The following is a 23,078-nucleotide window of genomic DNA, read 5'->3' as shown; positions in this document are numbered from 1 at the left end:
TCTTAAAATATATTCAGCATTTTTCACTACAAATAATAATGCAGTGTTTTGGGACATGTGTTTTGCAAGCATCAAGTTCTAACGTACAAGCAAAAATGAAACTCTGCTATCTGAACAGGTAAACTAGTCATTTTTCACCAACGGGATCAGAATGGACATCAATACATATTTAATAGCTGCAGCAATTTTATCAGCTTTTACTATCATTTCATTTAATTTTACAAAAATTTGTGTCCCAGTGCTGTCATCTTTTCCCCTTGCTGAACTTCTGTTTGCTCGTACCAAAATTGAAATGACTCTTGGAAGCCCACTGATTTCACTGCCGACAACAGAATCGAGCGAATGGGAAGCTAGTCTGTAAAGAGAAAATTGCCAAAGGTCACACCGTTTGCAGAGCTCGATGTCCTGTGTTCTTTTCTTCCCTCTCCACCATCTGCACTTCACATTGATTAAGGCAGATTGTCAGTCTCTGCTCTTCTAACTGGTGATTATTTTTTTTGGACCATAGGTGCTTTCTCACAGAGCACAGAAACCAACATCAAAACATATCACCAATTTTTAGCCACTCGACAATGATTGCAGGATGCAATTCAAGGTGAAGCTCTACATCAGGCTGCAGATAACAGAAAGAATTTGCATTTATATCACATCTCAGGATGTCCGAGGTTGCTTCATTTAACACACAGTGAACTATTTTGAAGTGCAGCCATTATTGTTGTGCATGGAAATGCAGTAGCCATTTTGTGCACAGCAAGGTCCCACAACAGCAATGAGATGATTGACCACTTCATCTATTTTTGTTTGGTCGTGTTGGCTGAAGGAAGAACAGTGTCGTGGGATATTTAATATCAACTGAAATGCAGAAGAGGCAGATGAAGCCTCGGTTGACACTGAGAGAATTCCCCTGCTCCTCTTCGAGATAGTGCCATGGGATCTTTTACGTCCACTCCTGAGGGGTCAGACGGGGGCCTCGGTTTAACATCTCACCTGCAAGACGGCACCTCCCTCACGTGCATTAAAAGCAAGGGGTGCAGGGGATGAGCTGGGGGGTAGGAGGGAGCATTAATTTACTGGTGGATCTTCTCTGAAACATAAATAAATGGGGTACCCCTCAGACATTTCAGGGTGGCAAATGTGGGGCTCTGTACACGTGTGCTAACTCAGAGGCACAGACATCGACTGATCAGTAACTATTTTTTAAACATTAGGAAAGGGAAGGTGGGAGCATAAATCTGCAGTTAAGTTTGCAAAGCACTCAGAATGGGCAGCAACAGGCTACCTGAGCAACTTATAGACCCAACTTCACATTGCATTGGAATAATACTGCACACAGATCTGAGCCCAAGTGATGTGAGATAGCTTGCTGGGGGAGGGCTCGCATCACTTGCTTTAAACATGTTCCAGAGTCCGTTCGGAACCCGATTCTGGACTTGCGTTGCCATTTTTGCACGGATATGCACCTGAAACCACTATACCCAGACTTCAGAAGTGACTGTATAACTGCAGCCAAAAGCATCAACAATTGTACCTTCAACCAACACACTGATTGATTGGGCAATACAAGCGATTCTTTTACAAACCATCACAACAGTAATTAAAATGCATCAAGCTCACAATTCGGTTAGATGTGAGCCCAGCTTTCAGCAACAACTAACCTTGAAACAAATTCATACCAAAAAGGCCACTTCACAATTACATTTATTTCCTTCATGAGTTCTCACTGACTGATTACAGTAATTATCAAGCAATATTTTTTCATGTCTGCGGATTACTGCTGTGTTGCTACTACTTCAATGACTAAGGTCCAGAAAGCACTTCCATTTTATCGGCCTTAATTACTGTTCAATGTCTTCATTATAGCATGCAACATTACTAAATACATTTTATTGTTGGACCATATTATAATCTATTATTGTTGCAAAAGATTTTGATACAACAACTTATAATTACGTAACGTCTTTAATGTGGCAAAATATCTCATAAGGGAGGGGAAATTTGAATACAGAGTAGGAATTAAGTGAAGAGTTGAGGTTAGAGGGGAGGAGGAAGTGACTGTACACAAAGTCAAAGAGGTAGGTTTTAACCGACATAATAAGCGACCGGGTTTCATTGTCCATCAGGCACTTGGGGATGTTTCCGAAAGATGCGATCAGATGCCGCATGAACGCAAGTTCTTGTTTAGATTTTGAGGAAGCTTTTGAAGACAAATTTTTGAAGAGAATTCCATTCAGCAAGGCTGTGATTGCTGAAGGTTCTGTCATAACGGTGGAATCTGAGGTGGGGGCAGTAGTCCAGCAACAGTGGAGGGAAAAGCTATGAATTAACTTGCATTGATATAGCTTCTTTCATGTCCTCGGGACGCTCCAGTACACTTCACAGCCAATCAAGTATTTTTGAAGTGCGGTCACCGTTGTAATGTAGGCAGTTCAGCAGCCATTTTGTGCACAAAGTCCCACAAACAGCAATGAGATAAATGCCCGGTTAATGATTTAAAAAAAAAAGTGATATTGGTTGAAGGATAAATATTGGCCAGGACATTGGGAGGACTGCTCTTCTCTTCTTCAAATAGTGCCATGGAATCTTTTATTTCGTGACAGGGCAGATGGGGCCTCGGTTTAACCTTTCAGCCAAAAGACGGCACCTCCGACAGTGTAGCACTGACGTTTCATCCAAGATTTTTGTGCTCAAATCTCTGCGCTGGGGCTGGAGCCCACAACCTTCTGACTCAGAGGTGAGATTGCAGCCACTAAGCCAAGGCTGACACAGCTGGTACAAACTGGGAGGTGGGGCTGGAGGAGGCTGTAGATGGTAGGATGGAGCAACACTGATGGAGTTAGTTGAAGACAAGGATGAGGATTTTGAAATCAATGTATTGAGGGACAGGGAGCTACTGGAGGGCAACTGGGATGGCGATAGAATCATACAGTACAGGAGGCGGCCATTCGGTCCTTTGTGCCTGTGCTGGCACTTTGAAAGGGTTATCCAATTAGTCCCACTTCCCTACTATAGAATCATACAGCATAGGCGGCTATAATTAACTGGGGTCTGTTTATGACAATGAATTTATTTTGAAATTTTGAAAGCGACAGTGATGAATTTGCAAAGTAATATTGCATTAGGGCAGGTTCTGAATTGTCCAGTACCAGGAAAGCATTGACTACTAATGTGCAGCTATATGTTTCATTCAGTAGTTTAGCAAGAACATGGCTGCCTACGCCCCTCTAATCAGCCTCTGTATCAATGGTTTGAGAGAGGATAATTCAGCCAACAGTTTCCACTCCTAACCAATGGCCACTGTCAAAAAGTTCACGCGAGGACATCAAGTGACAGCAGGATTGCACCCAGTGATAAAATGGTGTAGGCAGCCAACAAAACCTGGCCTTATTTTAGCTCATGGTCTTGACCCTGATTTTGGACTTTCAAATACATTGGTTGGGGAGAGCGATCACCTGATGTTGTTGGCGAGACCCCCAGGCTTCCTTTGGGTAAGGCTCGGTGTTGTACTATAAATGTTGCTCATCGTGGAAACATGTTAAAAGGGCAGGATTTTTGGGACCCTGTGTTGGCACGCAGCACTCTGCATTAACTGGTGCTAAACTACCTCTACTCTTTGGGTTAAGTAGAAATGGGGGGAACTGCTCCAGTTATCACCCATCGGTTCAGTGCAGAATGGGACCCGAGCTTTGGATTTGGATGCTCCAACCAAATCTTTTTATTTCTAAATTCAAACTTCAAATTCTTCCTCTCTTTGTTGCATCGAAATACATCGAAACTACAGCGCAGTAAAAGGCCTTTCAGCCCAACTGGTCTATGCCGGCGTTTATGCTCCACAGGAGCCTCCTCCCTCCCTGCTTCATCTAACCCGATCAGGATACCCTTCTATTATGGTGCATCAGTTCCATCTATAGCTTAAAGTTTATCTCAATTGTGATCCCTGGAACAGGCAGAGATGAGGTGCAAAGACCAAACTGAGCAGAACAGAACAAACTATCCACCTTCAGATTTGGATTCAACTTCCAAAACATCCTGATTAACTCAATGGCATTCTGGTTCCAAGTGTGACTCATTGATCAGCAAAGCCTGAAAGGGGCCTTATCTCAAGTTATGCACTGAGAGCATTTTTGTTTATTGTGCCAATACCTCCAGGATGAAGTTGAAAATCCATTTCAAGGCACAGGAAATCATAAAATATATTATTCCTTTTTTTATTTTAACTTGATTATTATAAAATACCAATATACAGGCAGCAAACATGGGATAATAGATAGCTGGCAGTAAGACATAAAGGCAGTAAATGATTAGCGGGGCTCTGACAGCATCATCGACACGAGTGTGAACCTACAGGGCAAACAGAAAACGAAATGCCTCTGCTCTGGGGGCATTTTTTTGTGGGAAAGGATGGAAATCTGATCTTGTAATATTTTCAATTATTAGTTCTTAGTCACTTGGGAGGAAGGGAAGGTGGAAATAGATGATTATTGACAGGGCCACTAGTTTACGATGAATTACTAAGTCAAATCCCATTTTTAACATGGAATTCCCAAATTTTTGCCATTGCTTTGAGAGAATTTGCATTTCACAATTCTGTTAATTTTCCTATGAATCCTATAAACAATTGGCCCTTTCTTATAAAACAAAATACTGCGGATGCTGGAAATCTAAAATAAAAGCAGAAACTGCTGGAAACACTGGAGTCCCCGCCCTCACCACCCCCCACCCCCAGTCATAACCCCCCCCCCTCCCCGTCACAGCCCGAGTCCCGACCCCTCCATCACAGCCCGAGTCTCAACCCCCACCTGTCACGGCCCCCGATCTCAGCCCGAGTCCTGTCCCCGTCGCAACTCAAGTCCTGACCCCCACCTCGTCACAGCCTGAGTCTCAACCCCCCCCCCACCGTCATGGCCCCCCCTCACATCCCGAGTCCACTCCCTCGAAGTACACATTTTACTGAACAAGTTCCAGTAATTTTTCTGTAGCTTTTGTAGAAATAGGAAAATAGAAAAAAAGGCATTTTATGCTGGGTTGTTTCTTGGATGATAATAATAATAGCATCAGTAATAAAACTTGAAAGAGATGGATGCAGCAATACTATCAATTAAACATGCGATTAAAACCAAGACTAACTGAGATTAAAATCTTTAATCGTGAGATTAATTGTGAATTATTTTTTTAAAATCGCTTGACAGCCCTAATTAAATATAAAGGTCTTAAGTTTTACTTACACACGCTCCATTAGCTTTTAATATAGCACCAGCTCTCCCAAGCAATGAAAAACAATACACTGGGTGGCAAGGATTATGTTGTAGTCACACTTTATTTAAGGTCAATGCCGAAATCAAGGAATCTTGATCCAGGTGATCAGCTCACCCACATCATCATTCCAAAAGGAAGGAACATTCATTCCAAAAGAACAGTTGTTTGTTACTTAAAGCAACACATGTTGGAGACTTAAAATCTCATATCTTTATTGGACAAAATGGCAGGAGCTCAAAACTACAATTCCCTGGAGAACTCCTTGAATTGGTGTCTTCGATTAGGCTTCTCTCAGGCCACTAAGGGCTAACGATGAACAGTTGGCTATCGGTCTGTTGGCAGCTCATTATTTTTTTCCTTGTGTATCTAGTCAATCTCCTGAGGCATTGAACGCGGGGAGGCAACACTAAGTGAAGCGGGGTTAGAGTCCGAGGGCTATCAGGACAGGGGCATTCAGACATATTTCAGTTCCCATTTTACAGCCACGCACTGGGGGTAATTTTGACTTTGGGCAATAGTGTGAAACGGGCGATCTCGGATCAGCCGCCCGTTATACATCTCTCCCCATCTTCGTTTGATGTATAACAGGGCGGCTGATTCAGTATTGCCCATTTTACACAATCGCCCAATGTCAATATTACCCTCCCCCATTGCGTCCATATTCTTGTACATTTACAATGCAGCGCCTCCACTGAAGGAAGGCTGTAATTACAGCATGACAAGTTGAGACAGGCTGTTCCCATTATAAATGTGGACACAGGAAGTTATAATGGAAAAGGTTAATCAGGAGACGTTAAGATTTTCAATACATTAGATATTCACTGTACCAAAACACTGCATTAATTGGTGGAAGGCAATTTGTTAGATTCACAGCTTTCTGTTCCTTTTGTACTCCATGTGATCCAGAGCATCATGGAATCTGAATTTTATGATCTTGGAACTCAAATAGCTTTTGTACAATTTACTAATTATCTCGGATACAGAATGAGTTCATCATCCAGCATATAGTGGAAAACCCGTTTACACTTGCTCCACACGAGAACTATCTTGGACATAGCATACATTGTTTCAGTTTAATCTCAGACAACTTCAGAATTAGTCAGTACAACATTTCTTGTAGCTGGAGCGAGCAGAATACCAGGAGAGTGCATACACACACACACATTTTTATTTTAATCCCACTATATTTTCTGGCAATGAGATCCCTTGAAATTGCAAGGATTCCAATAATTTTTGACCTCCTTCTGTTGACCATTATTTCCTTGTACCCCATTGTTCTTCATTCATTCACTCTTCTCACCTGTGCAGTCACCTCCCCGTGATATGCCAATGTCCATTTTTCACAAACGGAAACAAGGAGTAAAAACAAAGATGCTTTGCATTTATTATACAAAATAAACAGATGGCTAGAGAGGAACTACAGGATGAGATGCCTTGGCTCGTATTGGCCCCAAATCAACGTGGGGCTGCACGCACACCAGTCTGCAATTCCACCTTAACCATCTGCCTTTCTACATATCAAATGGGAACAGAAAAAACAAAAACTGTGTATAGTCAGTCAGACAAAGACAGGTCAACTGCAATTTCCATCGTGATTATGTGGGAACAGGTTTTCAATCCAAATGGGCAAGTTGAGCAGAGTTGTGCCTGTTGTACAATCATAAGAAAAGTCAAGGACAAGAACAGGCTAATTGGCCCACTGAAGCTCTTCTTTCTAATAGTCTAATTCTTTCAGCCAAAATAGATGATCTGGTCATTTATCTCATTGCTGATTGTGGGATCTTGCTGTGCGCAAATTGGCTGCCGCATTTTCTACATTGCAACAGTGGCTACATGTCAAAATGACTTCACTGGCTGAAAAGCACTGAGGTCGTGGAAGGCGCGATATAAATGCAAGTTCTTTCTAACAGTCAACTGTGTTTCGAATAGCTCAAAAGTCCTAGTCCGATTTTCATTCACTGTGCCTGCCTGGACCAGGACAGTAGCACTCCGAAAATCACGGTGCTGGACTTACCGCCTGTTCCTATAAATGATCGGCCATCATTGTCGAGAAGGGTGGCTCAGGTTAAGGTTGCCAATTCTAGTTCGATGTATTGATGGAAGTTTCAACACTTGATCTCCCGCCTCCAACTTCTCCACCCAAACAGCCTTTTCTTTCCCATCTCCAAATATTTTTCATAATTAATAAATGACAGTGTTAAAAGAAAATTTTTTAAACTTTTTTTTTAATACCCCTATAATTTTTCTCCTGGGTGTTGCTCCCAGAAGTTCAATCTTCAATTCCTGGAGACAATCCTGGAGGTTGGCAACCCTAGATCAGGCAGGCAAGAGCATCATTGCAATATTCAAATCGGCGTCCTTTGATGCCATTAGAATCCCAATGCCATTTTCAGCTAAAATAATGGAAGTAAAACGCAGTACTGGGCAGTACATGCAAAATGTTTGATGGACAAAGAAGTGGGTAACAGAGAACCATCGAAACCATAGAAAAGATACAGCACAGAAGAGGGCCATTCAGCCCATAATGTCTGCGCCGGCTCGAAGAACAACCAGGTGCCCATTCTAACCCCACCTTCCAGCACCCGATCCGTAGCCCTGCAGCTTACAGCACTTTAGGTGCAGGTCCAGGTACTTTTGAAAAGAGTTGAGGGTCCCTGCCTCTACCACCAATTCGGGCAGTGAATTCCATACACCCACTACCCTCTGGGTAAAAAGTTTTTCCTCATGTCCCCTCTAATCCTTCCACCAATCAGCTTAAATCTATGTCCTCTAGTTCTTGAACTCTCCGCTAGGGGAAACAGGTACTTCCTGTCTACTCTATCTGAGCCCCTCATAATTTTGTACACCTCAAAAATACAGAAACGATGTGGTAAAGCGATTTTAACTCAACGCTTAAAGAAGCATTTAAATGTTGCAGCATTTTCCCGGTCCCAATTCAGTGAAAGTGGCGTGAACTTACTCTGCGCTTAGGTCAAAATGATCAAAATTTAACAATCAATTTCACAATCACAGAAAACAGTCGCCACATTTAACAACAGAGTGAAGCCCGTGGCAATCAATATTACAGCTCAGTTACCAGCCGTTTATTGGAGAATGCATTATAGATGCATCAGTGCGTGGCTGCAAGCTTTCTACATGCTTTTTGATTGTTTTTTTTAAAAAGGTAACACCGAAATGAGGCTATAATTCAGTAGCGCACTCAAAACTTTTTTTTTTAATGGGAGTGAAGGACAATAAGTAAGGTCCTAATTCCATTGAAGCCATGATACTATTCTATTAAAAATGGTAAGCGGAAAGAGATGATATGCGTGTGGAGACGGAACTCCATAATTTTAGTACACCTGTTGGAACAAGGTATTTTCAGTCCCGCTGACACAGCTGAATTGAAACAACCCTCCTACAACTTTGCTGATCATTCAAACTGCAGTTAGTGTCGTATTAGATGGGGTTAGACAAAGAGGGGTGGGAGGAGGCTCATGTGAAGCAGAAGCACCGGCACAGACCTGTTGGGCCGAATGGCCTGTTTCTGTGCTGTACATTCTACGTAATTCAATGTAGTTACTCAAAAATATAGCAGCCAATTATTGAAAGTTACTTGTTTTCTTTTGTTTTATTCGGTCCAGCTGCCAGTGAAATCAAAAGGGTTTATTTTTATCTCAAAGACACATCTATTGGCATCTTTGTGCACTATTGTTGTTTGTGGAACAATGAGGGGTGTCTATAATTATCCACAGTTGCCAACCCACTAAAAATAATAGGACCCCACATCACAGTGATATAAGTTGACAATATAATTCCAGAACTTGGTCCCAATGTGATTTCGGAGGGGAGCCTTCCCTCCCCTCCACCAGAGAAGACAGCCTTAAACCTCACAGGTCTGACTCTGCCCAAGTATAACTCCAGTGCAGTGTCAAGAACAGTTGAAGTGGAGACTTTATAAAGAGAAGCAGAGTTAATTTAAATGTTCTGAGCCTAGCGCTCAGTACATTAAAAATTTAGTAGCTAGGATGCATGTGCACTGCTCCAATAAGTCTGCTAGTCATTTTTTTGGTCAAACAATGCAAGTCAGGTATTGCCATTTGCAAATCGACGCTATTCCAACCTCAGGTTGGTAGCTCGAGTATAATCGCAACCATAACTGATAGTGATACGAACCCCCTTCAATCTTATACCACCTACTGAATTTTTTTTTTGTCATTGAGCAACTTCTGAAGGAAGCCTGGAAATGTGAATGACATTTTAAAAATGTAATGTACCAACGTACAAACGCCCAAAGGCTTACTAAACATAATTAAGTAATGCATCATTACTTTCGCGGCAATGGAAAATTAACCCACTCCACATTCGCATACCCAGGAACAATATCCATGGAAGAAAATGAAAAGTTAAAGCAATGTTTGTTAACAACAACTTGCATTTATATAGCACCTTTAAAGGAGTAAAACATCCCAAGACGCTTCACAGGAGCGTAACAGACAAAAATTGACCCTGAACCAAAGAAGGGGACATTAGGACCGGTGAAGTAGGTTTCTGGGAGTGTCTTAAAGGAGGAGAAAGCGGTATGGAGGTGGAGAGGTTCAGGGAGAAAATTCCAAAGTTTAGGGCCGAAATGGCTGAAGGCACGGCCGCCAACGGTGGAGTGAAGGAAGTCGGGGACACGCAAGAGGCCAGAAGTGGAGGAATGTAGAGATCTCGGAGGGTTGTGGGGCTGGAGGAGATTACAGAGATAGGGAGGGGCAAGGCAATGGAAGGATTTGAAAACAAGGATGAGAATTTTAAATTCGAGGCGTTGGCAGACTAGGAGCCACTGTAGGTCAGCAAGCACAGGGGTGGTGGGTGAACAGGACCTGGTGCGAGTTAGGATACGGGCAGCAGAGTTTTGGATGAGCTCAAGTTCATGGAAGTTAATCGGGACTCTTTCTGCTTGTGTGTTTTCCTCTACCTCATTGCTCATTAAATTTGTGACAAAGGAAGCTTTTTTTTTGCAAACAAAGGCTTAATAAATAGAGGCATAGAGTGCAAAAGCAAGGAAGTTATGTTGAACCTTTATAAAACACTGGTTCGGCCACAACTGGAGTATTGTGTCCAATTCTGGGTACCACACTTTAGGAAGGATGTGAAGGCCTTAGAGAGGGTGCAGAAAAGATTTAATAGAATGTTTCCAGGGATGAGGGACTTTATTTACGTGGATAGACTGGAGAGCTGGGTTCTTCTCCTTAGGGCAAAGAAGGTTGAGATGAGATTTGATAGAAGTGTTCAAAATCATGAAGGGTTTAGATAAAGTAAATAAAGAGAAACTCTTCTCATTGGCGAAAGGGTCAAGAACCAGAGGACACAGATTTAAGATGATTGGCCAAAGAACCAAAGGCAACATGAGTAGTTATGATCTGGAATGTGCTGCCTGAAAGGTTGGTGGAAGCAGATTTAGTTGTGGCTTTCATAAAGGAATTGGATAAATACTTGAAGGGAAAAAAATTTGCAGGGCTACGGGGAAAGAGCGGGGGAATGGGACTAACTGGGTTGCTCCTACAAAGAGCTGGCACAGGCTCGATTAGGCCGAATGGCCTCCTTCTGTGCTGGAACCATTCTATGATTCTATAAGGTCAAACGTGGGAAAAATTAGCTAGAAAAGCCCAAGATAGCTGTAAATTTTTAAGAAACTGTGATCACAATAGCACTCAAGTGTCCGACCCCTGTTCTAAGTCGCCAGAACAGTCAAGGTCAGATACTGAGATTTAAAGCTTCTTAATACATTTCATTACAAAATTAGATCCTCACTTCACTTCAAAGTACAACACAAGTAGAAATTTCACAAATTGGAAATTCATATGTTTAACTCCTGATAAAATTCAATAAGGCTACATTGAAAGACGTGTTATCAGCAACCAGCTCATTAGAAATTAGTGCTGGTGGTACAATAGGAGGCCATTATGGGTGGCATGTGTAAAAAGAAAACTGCTTAAATTGTTTAAAAGTTTAATGTGGATTTTCCATGGAGAAGCATGAATATTTTATTCCACATTACTTTTAAAGTCATTGTAATAAATTCCTTTGTCTCTTGTGACGATAAGCACAAATGATGGAATACCCTTGTCTTAAAAGGCAGTCACATTCAATAAAGATGTGGAAATAAAAGAAAACAATGATATTTAAACAAGAACATTGCTATTGGTTGAGGGAGGAATGTGTGTCAGGTCACAGGGAGAGGTCCCTGCTCTTCTCCAAATAGTACAATGGGTCCTTTTAATGTCTACCTGAACTGAATGTTGGTTTAACATCTCATACAAAGGAAAACACGTACGACAATACAACAGTCCCTCAGTACTGCACTGGAGTATCAGCCTAGATTATGTGTTCAAGTGCTGCAGTGGGACTTGAACACACAATCTTCTGACTCCGAGGCAACACTGCTACCAATTAAGCTAAGGGAAAAAAAATTCTAGCTGTTAGAAACAGAATTTGATTCCATGCAAAACATCACGGCAGTCTCAGTTCTACGAGGCAAGAACGAAACGTGTGGACACCAAGAACATGATGTTTAATGGCCAGTTTCATGGTTGCATTCAAGTGTGCTCCACTTTTCAACTGAGCTGCACCATGCCCACCTCAGTATGACCAGATGGCAGAAGAATATGTTTGTGTTTTCAAATTGGGAACTTTAATTCTTAAGGACTTAAAGAAACAAACAAGCACATCAAGCAGTGAGCTTTCATGCTTTGACCATTTTAGGCACCGTGTCTCTTCATATATTTGAAACATGTCCAAATAACCATTTCAGACATGTGAACTGCAGAGAGATGTGATCGACCATACAGTTCTATGATTTGAAATTATCTGCTCAATGATAACGCAGGACAATACTGTATGTCATAGTGTCATAGTATGATACAGCACAGGAGAAGGCCAGTCAGCCCATCGTGCCTGTGCCGGCTCTTTGAAAGAGTTATCTAATTAGTCCCAGTCCCCTGTTCTTTCCCCATAGCCCTGTAATATTTTTCCCCTTCAAGTATTTATCCAATTCCCTTTTGAAAGTTTTTCTTGAATCTGCTTCCACTGCCCTTTCAGGCGGTCACATACAAGACAAGGAAATGTAGCCTTCCCATTTGGGGTTAAAAACAGCAGAGGGAGATTGTCATTAATAGGTCTCCTTATATTTAAGTGATATTTAATGACACCCATATAAAGAGCTGAGAGATGACTGCAAGTATGGAATATTCAGTTCCAATCCCACATATCTACGGAATATCCTACATTTTAATTAGCTCCTAAATATGCTTTAAACTCAGTGATGCTCTTGAGTCTTAAACTATACTTTTCTGGCTTGGTTACAACTGAAGCAGATGTTTATAACATTTTCATTTTTGTGTTGGTTCCCTCAAAGAACTTAAAAGAAAAGTTTAAAAGAGGAATAAAATACACAAATATTTAAATATTCCCATTGCGATGTTGAGAGTAAATTGTAGGATACTATTTTTAAACCATGTAAAACACAACGTATTATTAAAACACAATGTATCCAAAACTCTGCTGCCCGTATCCTAACTCACACCAAGTCCCATTCACCCATCATCCTTTGTGCTCGCTGACCTACATTGGCTCCCGGTCCAGCAACGCCTCGATTTTAAAATTCTCATCCTTGTTTTCAAATCCCTCCATGGCCTCGCCCCCTCCCTATCTCTCTAACCTCCTCCAGCTCTACAACCCTCCGAGATTTCTGCGCTCCTCCAATTCTTGCCTCTTGCGCATCGCCGATTTTCGTCGCTCCACCATTGGTGGCCGTGCCTTCAGCTGTCTAGGCCCTAAGCTCTGGAATTCCCTCCCTAAGCCTCTCTGCATCTCTCTCCACCTTCAAGGCGTTTCTTAAAACCTACCTCTTTGACCAAGCTTTTGGCCAACTGTGCTAATATCTCTATGTGGTTCGGTGTCAAATTTTTGTCTGATAATCGCTCCTGTGAAGTGCTTTGGGACGTTTTACTACATTAAGGGTGCTGTAATGCAAACTGTTGCTGCTAAAATGCAGCTGTGTGTAACTTAGCGTGTTTCTTTAAGGCCGCAAAGTTTAATTGCTGTGTGAATGGGAGGCTAATTCTTCCTAGGCAGATCTTCAAGAAATTTAGAGGTCAGCCTGACATTTTATTTTTAAAGCAGTGCGACACAGAAACTTGCACGTGGTAGTGTAACATCTGAAGTGAGACATACGTATCTCAAAAACAATTATAAACAAATTATTAAATACCAAAGAGAGTGTTTGTTGGAAGATAATATCTTAGTCTTTCTTCTTGATCGTCAAGCCGAGCCTCAGTTTAACAACACAGCACTGAAACAACAGCCAGTTGGCATTTAATTTTTCCGATAACGATCTCTATTTTCCAGATGCACAACACGATACAAACAGGGGCATGCAATCTGTCACTTTACAGAGACAGAGGAGTGTCCGCCTCAGATTACACTGACCATATTCTGTCCATTTAAACACCTGCCCTCGGTATCAGTTCTCATCATCTTTTGGTATAACGAGCAACAGATGGTGATGGTACAAGATGCCATCAAAAGTCCATTTAAAAGCCTCATCCAATAAATTATTCCGCACCGATCTTGTGCGTCTGTAATGCCTTTAGTCTATATTTCAATTGGGAAGGTGTGTAGTTCCAGCAGGTAGGGAGCACCCCATCTCCACAGCTGATAGCTTGGGCATCCGAAAACACTTCACAAAGTAATAATTCCTTTATCCATTGTGCTGCAATATCAGAAATGCTTTCTTGGAGTTTTCCTCTGTTGCTAACAACAGTGGCCAGAGGACTTCTGATCCCCTCCCCCTTCTCCATCCCCCCCCCCCAACAACTGTGGGCAGGATTACAGGTTAAGAATCTGCCATATTTTAAGGAAATTGGTCCGTCTACCACCTGTAATGAAAGCTTGTCTCACATTACTTATAATTGTCTATTTCAGCTGCATTATTCTCAAAGTCTCAAACCTCATGCACTGTGTGAAACTCATACAATTGCATTCTCACACTGCAATGTAGGAATAATAGAAAATCACTAGCACGGAAAACTCTTCGTAATAAGCATTAAAGTGAATTTGAACAATCAGTCTTTTGTACATCAAATGCCAGCCATGTGATTTTATTCTTCTAGGACAGAGGTTTAAAATACTTACTGAATGAATATTCTTGTCTTATACATCTTCAAAGAAAATTTTGTTCCAGGGATTAGAATGTAATATTTCATGAAGAAGAGTGGGAATGAAAGTGAGATTGAACGAAAAGAAAGAGAATGAAATAAAGAAAGAAAGCAAGGAGAGAGAAAGGAAGAGGGAAAGATGGGGAGAAAAAGAATAGGAGAGAAAGAAAGGGAAGAGGGGAGAAAGGAAGGGAAGAGGGGAGAAAGGAAGGGAAGAGGGGAGAAAGGAAGGGAAGAGGGGAGAAAGGAAGGGAAGAGAGGAGAAAGGAAGGGAAGAGGGGAGAAAGGAAGGGAAGAGGGGAGAAAGGAAGGGAAGAGGGGAGAAAGGAAGGGAAGAGGGGAGAAAGGAAGGGAAGAGAAAGGAAGGGAAGAGAAAGGAAGACGACTTGCATTTATATCACACCTCACTATGTTTTTGGAAGTCCTTCACATACAGTCATTTTGCTCACAGTATGTTCCAATAAATAACTATGAAATGAAGAACCAGTTATCCAGTTTTTGGTGTTCGTGCTTGGCCACAACACTGGCAAGAACTCCCTGCTCTTCTTCAAATGATGCTGTGCAATTTTTAACATCCACCTCAATAGGCGGAAAGAACCTTGCTTTAATGTCTCATCTGAAGGGCTGCATCGCCAACAGTGCAGCACTCCCTGATTACTACACCAGCTTATGTGATCAAATCCTAGAATAGGCCTTAAACACACAATCTTCTGACTTGGAGGTGAGTATGAACATATTTAATGGAAATGATATGGTCACTTATGGCATACATAAACCAGCAAACATTTGAACAAATTCCAATGTAAACGCAGGAAAATTTCACCCCTCGGTCACTTATTGTAGATTTAATCAGTTGATCTGTGCAACAGTCACTGTGGACGGGATGTGGGAATGCTGACAAGGCTGCATTTGTTGTCCATTATTTATGGCCCTGAGAAAGTGTTGGTGGACTTTCTTCTTGAACAGTGATGCAACTGAATGGCTTGCTGAGCCACTTCAGATGGCGTTAAGAATCAACCGTGTAATGTGGAAGTGAGTCATGTGTAAGCTCAACCTGGTAGAGGTGACAGATTCCCTTCCCTGATATAATGAAGTGAAGTTCACAACTTGCTATGGTGAGATTTGAAATCATGATCTCTCGGTCGATAGTCTACTACCACAACCTCTACATTACCACACTCTACCATCTAAATGTCATTTGATTTCAATGTAATACAATTCATATTCAAGTCAATACAACAGCAACAACACCAGGACGCTGCCTGGCATGAGGAAATAAAAATACAAAGACTCGGAAAAATTGGAGCCGTTTTCATCAGAACAGAGGAGTTTACAGGGTGATTTGATGGAAGTGCTTAAAATTATGAGGGGATTGCACAGAGTAGATGGAAGAAGTCTGTTTCCAGTGATTGAGGGGTCTAGAACGAGGTGACATAGTTACAAGATTAAATGCAAGAGATTTAGGACCGAGAACAAGAGAAATCTTTTTTTCCACGGAGGGGTGTGAGGCTGCGGAATGCACGACCGCAGTTAGTGACTGAAGCAGGGACCATGTCAACATTGAAGAATAGGTTAGATAGGTGGCTGAATGAAAGCATGATAGAGTATGGGAACACGACAGGCACATGGGATGAGGACTACTGCTCGTGTGGAGGACAAAGACCAACACTGACTCGTTGGGCCAAACGGCCTGTTTCCATGTTGTAATTTCTATGGTAATTCTATGAATGTGCATTAAATGTGAAGTTTCCTGATAGAAAATTCTATCCCGATAGCTTCAGTCTATGCTTCAGCTATTAACTAACTGCTTGGAGGCAGCTTACTGGTTTTCCTGTTGGCCTGCTACTGTTTAAAATCTGAAGAAACAACATTATTGCTGTTAATGGCTGAGCAATTAGATTTTTGAGCATCTGTTTCAAGTAATTATACCTGCCAAATGTGGCCATCTTGTGTGCAATTTGTAATTGAAAACCATCTGTTTATGAAATAATCACAACCAAAATTAATTCTGTATATCTGTCTTCCCCACAAAGAAAAACAAACAAAACCACACTGTTATGCGTGCTGCAGGAGTGCAGTTTTTAAAATGTAAAATTTACAGACCATATTTGCAATGAAAAATAGAGAATAATGGACACCTGCAAGTGATTATGAGGCAATAAGTATTCGAACAAGAGGTTCAAATGAGATCTCAACTCTTGAGAGAGTGAAGTGAACAGTTTTTAATTGTCATCTAAAGACTAAAATGTGATTACGATGTTACAATGAGCCTCTGGTATCCATTCTAAATAATAATCTGCACTGTTTCTATTCGATGCGTTCAGTTGTTTTGCTGGAAGTGGCTGTAAACGTGAATGAAAATGCCTACTGTTAGTGAACACAATGTCCTTGGTGCCTGCTGTTATTAACAAACTGGCCAAGCACTGGGATGCATCCTGCGGGCACTGGATAAGAAGTGAAACCTGTTTACTTTAACCCTTTCGATCTCAACAGATTTAAGACCAGATTTACTTGCAGTTTTCGGGCAACCAACCAAAAGCGCATGGAGGCTATGGAGAGACTTCATAGAAATGATCCAAAGACTATTCTGGAAACAGAGATTCACACTGACTTTGTTTTCATTGAAGATGTGAAGATTGAAAGGGGACACTTCAAAATAAAAGGCATGGATAATATAAAGTAAATTCACCTCCAAGCAGCTTGGGCCAGATTGGACCCAGTTTTTGCAGGTGCAGGGAATTTGTGTCTTAGCTCACCGTGCTATCCAGGTTCCCAAGGAGATCTTGGGGGTAAAATGCATCATGGACAGTAACGCAAGACGGGAGGGAGTGATTCAGCCAACTGTTTTACACTCCGTCCAATTTTCTTTTCCGTTGTGTATAATGGGCTGCAGATGAATTGTCAACCATGATGATTTTCACCCTCCTTATTCACCTAACTATACAATATTAGTTTTACCAACATCATCGCATTGCTGTTTGTGGGACCTTGCTGTGCGCAAATTGGCTGCCGCGTTTCCTAAATTACAACAGTGACTACACTTCAAAAGGTACTTCATGGGACATCCTGAGATAGCGAAAGGCGCTATATAAATCCAAGTCTTTCTTTCTACAGACTGAATTGCCTTTTCTTGTTCTATGGTGGTCAACCTTCTGGAAAGAAAGTACGTATATTTATATAATGCCTTTCATTATGTTCAGAACCTCCCAAAGAGCTACTAAGCCAATGAAATGCTTTTTGTTTCGAAATGTAGTCACTGTTGTAATGGAGGCAAATGTGACAACTAATTTGTCAACAAGCAAGGTCCCATAAAGAACAATGAAATAATGAACAGATAATCTGATTTAATTATGTTTTATTTATTTGTTGTTGGGATATGGGCATCACTGGCGAGGCCACTTTTATTGCCCATCCCTAGGTGCCCTGAGAAGGTGGTGGTGGGCTTTATCCTTGAACCGCTGTGGTGATAGAGCGCCCATAAGGTAGGGAATTCTAGGATACCGAGCTAGCAACGATGAAGGAAAGGTGACGTATGTCCAAGTCAGGACAGTGTATGACTTGGAGGGGAACTTAAAAGTGATAGTATTCCCACAACATTGATGCTCTTGTCTACCTTGGTGCTAAAGGTGAACTGGCTGCTTCATTATCAGAAGAGTTGTGAAGGAAACTGAACACTGTGGAAACATCAGTGAACAGCCCCACTCCTGACCTTATGATGGAGAGAAGGTCGTGAATGGAGCAGATGGTTGGGCAAGGGAAGCTTCCCTGAGGAACTCCTACAGTGACATCCTGGGGCTGTAATGACTGGCGTCTGACAACCACGATTATATTCCTTTGTATCAAGTAGAATTCCAGCCATTGGAGGGTTTTCCCTTTGACTCTAGTGACTTTAGTTTAGTTAGGGCTTCTCGGTGCCATAATTGGTTGAATGCTGCCTAGATGTCATGGGCAGTTGCTCTCACCTCTCTTCAGGCAGTCTTACAACTTCTGCGGTTTGCAGTGAGGCAGAGCGTTGGCCAGATTGGAAGTGTGGGAGGTAATCACGCCAAAACCGTGCTGCAGTTAAGCTGGATGTGCTCAAAGCTAACAATGGGCGCTCAAAGTGGAAAACTGTTCATTTCACCAGCACAGACAGATCTCATCTTCAACACAAAAGGAAAAAAAATTATTTGGTAAAAGTACAATATGTTTTGGTTAATATGGCGCACTGCAGACAAACCGCCATGGAATTGCAATGATACAACAACTGATCACATCTCTCTAAAATGACTCATAGTCCTTAACAACTTGCATTTATATCATGCCTTTAACATAGTGAAACATCCCAAGGCGCTTCACAGGAGTGTTTTTCAAAAAATTTGACACCAAGCCACAGAAGGCGATATTACGACAGATGATCAAAAGAGATAGGTTTTAGGAGCATCTTAAAGGAGAGAGGTAGAGAGGCGGAGGGGTTTGGGGAGGAATTCCAGAACTTAGGGCCCAGGCAGCTGAATGTACGGCCGCCAATGGTGGAGTGATGAAAATTGGGCCAGAGTTGGAGGAGCGCAGAGATCTCAGAGGGTTGTAGGGCTGGAGGAGGTTATAGAGATAGGGAGGTGTGAGGCCAGGAGGAAGGGAGGTGTGAGGCCAGGAGGAATTTGAAAACAAGGATGAGAATTTTAAAATCGAGGTGTTGCCGGACCAGCAGCCAATGTAGGTCAGCGAGCACAGGTGTGGTGGGTGAACGGGACTTGTAATTCACATACAATGCATTTTCCCGGCAATACATTAACTGTCGTTATTTAGGCAAACGCAGCAGCCATTTTACACACAGCAAGTTCCCACAAACCACAGTGGGAGGAATGATCAATTAATGGTGTTGTCTTGACCAGGACAATGGGAGGAGCCTGTAGTCGTCTTAAAACAGTGCCACAGAATCTTCAACACCCAATTGAACCACCAAAACAACGTAACAGGGTCAGGATTTCATATCTCATCTGAAAGGCAGCACCAAGAATCAGAGAATGATACAGCACAAAACGAGGCCATTCGGTCCATCGTGCCTGTACTGACTTTTTGAAATAGCTATCCAATTCATCCCACAATCCTGCTTTTTCCCCTTAGCCCTGCAATTTTCTCCCCTTCAAGTATTTATCCAATTTCCTTTTAAAAATTACTATTGAATCTACTTCCACCACCCTTTCAGGCAGAGCATTGCAGATCATAATAACTTGCTGCGTAAAAAAAAAATTCTCATCTCACCTCTGGCTCTTTTGCAAATTACCTTAAATCTGTGTCCTCTGGTTACCAACCCTTCTGCCAGTGGAAACAGTTTCTCCTTATTTACTTTATCAAAACCCTTCATGATTTTGAACACCTCGATTAAATCTCCCCTTAACCTTCTCTGCTCTAAGGAGAACAATCCCAGCTTCTCCAGTCTCTCCACCTAACTGGAAGATAAAAGAGGATAATTCATGTGTCCAACATTTCTGTGAAAAGTATTTATAAAAAAAGGAGATAGCATTGTCGAAGCAGAAGATGAACGAAGGCATTTTGCAGAGTTGTCATGGTTACACATTGCCTTAGCTACTGAGACATTGCCAGTAGTGAACAGATTGACAGCGAATATATTAGTGACCAACGTGCAAAACTTCGAGCACCTAATGTCACTTTGTGAAGATCAACTATTTCAAAACGGTAGCAAGACTTGCTGGAAACTTAGGCTCTCACGAAGGTGATGCCCTGGGAATATTAAAATTGGGACATATCTGGCTTCAGTAAATATTAGTAAGTAAAAGCTGCCTTAGGCCAGAAGCATGGGTCTCTGGCGCCTTCTCATACATGATCCATTTAGATGGCTAGCTTATACGAGTATTAGTTATCTGCAGGTGGATAGTTACCACACTGAAGGATTAGATGTAGACCCTAGTGGCTGAAGCCAAAGACGGGACTTTGTGTTCGGCAGATTTGGAAACAATGGAACTCCCCATGCGGCTTCCTGAAAGCTACATGGAAGATAGTTCTTCAGCGTCCAATCAATCCCCTGGAAACACCGAATGACCATGGCAATAGTGACGTTTCCTTTTTGCACAGTTTGCTCAGCTTTCTCAGGACCAAGATGGGTGCAGTTTAGCAGCTCTCGGTTTGGAGGAGGAGGCGAGGAATGGTGCTGTGGTTTGACAGCCCAGTATAGAGGAATCCTGCAGTTTTCAGAACTGGGAAGGGGGTTGTAATGTGTGGTTTGGCTCACTGGGGGATTCCTGAGGGGGGGTTTGTAAGAAACCCCTGAAGACCACTGAAGGTTAAACGTTTTTTGATTGGTTCCTGGAATATAAATAAAATATAACAGTTCTACTTAGTAAATAATACACTGTTTTCCTTGGTTAAAAATATTTTTTTTTCTTAGACAAGTACCGTACTTGTATAAATGAGCTTCACTCTTGTCTGTCTGCCTTTCTGGAACTGCTTTAACAAAAATTATTCTGACTTTCAACGAGCAAAATTCTGTCAGCAATTTTTGGATCTCTTGCAAAGTGGATGAGAGAAGGTCGGGTTTGCCAGCAGCATCCTCTCTGAATCACACACACATATATATATTTATACACACACATCAGCCAATCTCCTCTGACAACACAGCACTCCCTCAGTATTGCACTGTAGTGTCAGCCGAGATTACATGCTCAAGTCCCAGAATGGGCTTGGACCCACAACCTACAGATATCAACTGCACCACAGACTATTACACTGATTTTCACTACAGGATTCCTAATCCGGACATAACAAGTGTCCCAAGCTATTTGTATTCTTTTTCAGAAATCCAATACATACAGGTCAAGTCATCTCTTGAACATCAGAATCCTCTTGAGATGGACCACAATTGGCACAATAATGTGCCCTTATTTAGATTCAGTTGCAACATGACTGATTCCACAGGATTTGGTACAATTCCCGTAAATTGCTCGATTTGAAAGGCCATCTGTAGATCCAGCCATAACGCATCTTGGAGGACGTCCTTACTTTCATATATTAAATTCTTAGGGAGAAATGGAAATGATTTTCTCCCCATTTCTACATCGAATTTTAGTGTAATGAGCTGTGCCTCCTCGTACCTTGCAGCAGTTAAGAATTAACTACAAAATTCAGAGGTAATTATTAACATCTCTCAGAGGAACACACTAACAAAGCTCCCTGTATGGAGCTGCCGTACACAATAGGAGCAGAGGCCCCGAGCAAGTATGTTATAGGCCAATCCTCCAACCACGTTGGTAGATGTAGTGGACTGTTTAAGTGGAATGGAACGATTCAAAGACGGTATGTTTGTTTTACTTTGCTCAGTGTATCCACCATTTGTTAAACGTATATCAAAATCATTGACTCCTTTTTTCATTTCTTAGCAAAGCAGTAACTTGTGCATACGGATCAAACCATGCCAGATGACTAGTGAATTTGTTTTCATAAGAAGCTACATGCAACATTCCTTAATCTTCCTGTCCAGTTCGTCATCACATACCACAAGTATGACTGTTGATTCTTTTTGCCGGACGATAACATGCGAGTAACACTAGTTTCACATTTCACTTGTTGACATAAAATTATTTCCCAGCTGTTGATCCAGATTATCATGGCGCAGATGAGGGAAAAAAAAACACACAAAAAATTATAAAAAGGTACTTACAGTAACACCAACAACCGTGAGTCCGACAGAAACATTCTCAAACAAGCTCACGTTGTAGAGTGGCTGACTGAATATTGGCCTGTTGTCGTTTTCATTGATTAAGTCAATTTTGACCCGAGCGAAACCAACATGATCAGAGGAAGTCTCGTTTGCGAAAAGCTGTTTTCAAAATGGGGAAAAAAAAACAAGAGTGGGGGAGAAGAGACAAATAAATAATTACATTTTACAGTGCGGCAAAGCTTCAAAATAAATGACATGCAGCGTTTTCAAGCAGGAGAGATTGTCCAATCTTCAAGCAGTTTGCGTTTAATTAAGAAGTACACTGGCTAATTTCCCAAAGTGATGCTTGCAGACAACAGCAAAAATAAAAACACGCCTCTCTTCCTGTAACTGTCTGTCTTATTCTTTACTCCCTCCCTTCAGTGTCTGTCTCTGTTTTGTGTTCCACACTTTCTGTCTCTCTAACACGCTGGGATTCCAAATTTTTTTTCACTCCTTCTGTCCCTTCTGTCTGTCTCTTTTCTGTTCATTTCCCACTTTGCCTGTATGTATGTCACAGTTTTTCCTTTACTGATTTTGGTATTTTTTACATTTTTGAAGACCAGGTTGGGCAGTAAGATGAGAGACCATGGGCATGATTTTAGCTGGGAGCCGGGAACCCAAGGCGTGGGTGGATTGTTCACATGGGGAACCCAGAAGTCAAGTGAGTGCATCGGATTCTGCGATCGCAACTCAATTGAAGATAAGTATTTGTGCTTCTGGGTTTCCCACGCGACAGGCAGCCAGATTGACAGGCTGGCGGGAGGGAAAAGAGATGCGAGTTGGAGAGGAGGGAGGGAGGGAGGGAGAGCTCGTGGGCCGTGGATGACATCGGGGGGGGGGGGGGGGGGGAGGGGCCACGGAGGATATCGGGGGGTGGTCCACCATCGCGGGGGTCCAATCCCGCCAGGTGAGCTTGTTGGGGCTGGATGAAGCTCTCCTGCTCC

The 23,078-nt window shown here is 42.0% G+C and overlaps 1 protein-coding gene across 1 annotated transcript in view; it reads right to left on the bottom strand.

Annotated features, from left to right (window-relative positions):
* Positions 1 to 23,078, bottom strand: part of LOC137303915 (cadherin-23-like) — a 110,869-nt gene that overhangs the window by 65,335 nt on the left and 22,456 nt on the right. Inside the window, exon 4 of the mRNA XM_067972327.1 lies at positions 22,093 to 22,251. Coding sequence (XP_067828428.1) covers positions 22,093 to 22,251 — 159 coding nt within the window. The remainder of the gene's footprint in view (positions 1 to 22,092; positions 22,252 to 23,078) is intronic.

This window comes from Heptranchias perlo, chromosome 36, assembly GCF_035084215.1.
Source record: "Heptranchias perlo isolate sHepPer1 chromosome 36, sHepPer1.hap1, whole genome shotgun sequence".
Lineage (NCBI taxonomy): Eukaryota > Metazoa > Chordata > Chondrichthyes > Hexanchiformes > Hexanchidae > Heptranchias > Heptranchias perlo.
This window is presented reverse-complemented; position numbering and strand designations above follow the sequence as displayed.